We start from the raw sequence: 1,570 nt of genomic DNA, 5'->3' as shown, positions 1-1,570 counted from the left end.
CAGAGCCCCCCGGTCCACCCCTGACCCTGCACTTGGCAGAGGAGCAGCCGGGGCGAGCGGGGCTGGGGCTTTGCAGGTGATCCACCGCCTGCCCATGCCCAACGTGGGGGACGAGCTGCACCACTCGGGGTGGAATACCTGCAGCAGCTGCTTCGGGGATGCCACCAAGAAGCGCAACCGCCTCATCCTCCCCAGCTTCATCTCCTCCCGCATCTACGTGGTGGACGTGGGAACCGACCCACGAGCTCCCAGGCTTTTCAAGGTACCTTTAATACACCTTTAAAGGTGAAAAGACTGGGATCGTGGGGACAGTTTGGCACAGAGGCTCTTGGGGTACATCCAAGAGCTTTGCAAGACCCTGATGTCCAGAGCATGGTTTGGGAAGGCCATGGAAGGTGTTTGTTCTCCTGCAAGCACTGAGTTCTCCATCCAGCCCCGTGCAGGAGGGCGCCGGGTCCAGGCACAGCGCTGTCTGTCAGGTTCACAGCCCATGTCTTGCCTGCAGCATGTGTCTCTGAAGAAGCACCAGGCATCTGTGTGCAGTTTGCCCCCGGAAGGGTGTGTGATGGGGATGCGGGACCGTGCTGGCTGCCTGGCAAATCCCATCCTGAGGTCAGGCAGGAGCTGCCCGGCCACGCCACGGGGTAACCCTGGGCTGTGAACCTGCGTTCAGCGCAGCACTGGACATCCTTCTTAGCTGGGACAGCCCAGGCCGAGGACTTGATGGTGCCTGTGAACTCCCGGCAGGTTGTCAACCCAGAGGACGTGTTCTGGAAGTGCAGCCTGGGCTACCCCCACACCTCCCACTGCCTGGGCAGTGGTGAAATCATGATCAGCACCCTGGGAGACCCGGCCGGCAGCGGGAAAGGTACCTCAGGCTCCCCAGGGAGAGGGTCTGGACAGGAGGAACCATCCCCACATCCAGGGCTGTCCTGGAGGCTTCATCCCATTCTGCAGCGGGTTGATACATCTGTTGTTGCTTGTTTTATAACGTGGGAACTGCTAATCTGGATGATTTCCTCACTACCCGCGTGGTTTTGTTTTCTCATCAGGTGGCTTTATTCTGCTGGATGGAGAGACCTTTGAGATCAAGGGGAACTGGGAGAAAGGGGACAAGATCCCTGCAATGGGTTATGACTTCTGGTACCAGCCACGCCATAATGTCCTGATCAGCACTGAATGGGGAATCCCAAAATGCCTGGGATATGGATTTGACCCAACTGATCTGAAGAAAGGTAAGAAAACAGTTGTCTAAAAGCCATGGGAGAGAGATGCTGAGCAGGGCTGCAAGAAGGCCACATTTCAACCCTCTTCTGCTGCTATTTGGAAGGCAACAGGCAGACCCAACCCTGCTACTGTGAACACACTTCAGATGCAGGCACCTGTCCTGGGTTAGGCTGTAGCAGTTGTTTTCTCCTTCTCAGTAGCTGGTGCAGTGCTGTGTTTGTGACTTTAGCCTGGGAACAACGCTGATAACACCGATGGTTTTAGTTGTGGCTCAGTGATGTTTACTCTGACCAAGGACTTTCTCAGTCTCATGCTCTGCCAGGGAGGAGGGGAAGCCGGGAGG

At 56.8% G+C, this 1,570-nt stretch overlaps 1 protein-coding gene across 1 annotated transcript in view; it reads left to right on the top strand.

The window, feature by feature from the left end:
* The window catches only part of LOC104405951 (selenium-binding protein 1-A-like), a 5,571-nt gene that overhangs the window by 1,397 nt on the left and 2,604 nt on the right, over window positions 1-1,570 (top strand). The window contains 3 exon segments of the mRNA XM_010014803.1: window positions 77-262; window positions 748-868; window positions 1,053-1,235. Of these exon segments, the coding sequence (XP_010013105.1) occupies window positions 77-262; window positions 748-868; window positions 1,053-1,235 (490 nt within the window).

The sequence above is a fragment of the Nestor notabilis genome, unplaced genomic scaffold (assembly GCF_000696875.1).
Source record: "Nestor notabilis isolate BGI_N333 unplaced genomic scaffold, ASM69687v1 scaffold17625, whole genome shotgun sequence".
Taxonomy (NCBI): Eukaryota; Metazoa; Chordata; class Aves; order Psittaciformes; family Psittacidae; genus Nestor; species Nestor notabilis.
This window is presented reverse-complemented; position numbering and strand designations above follow the sequence as displayed.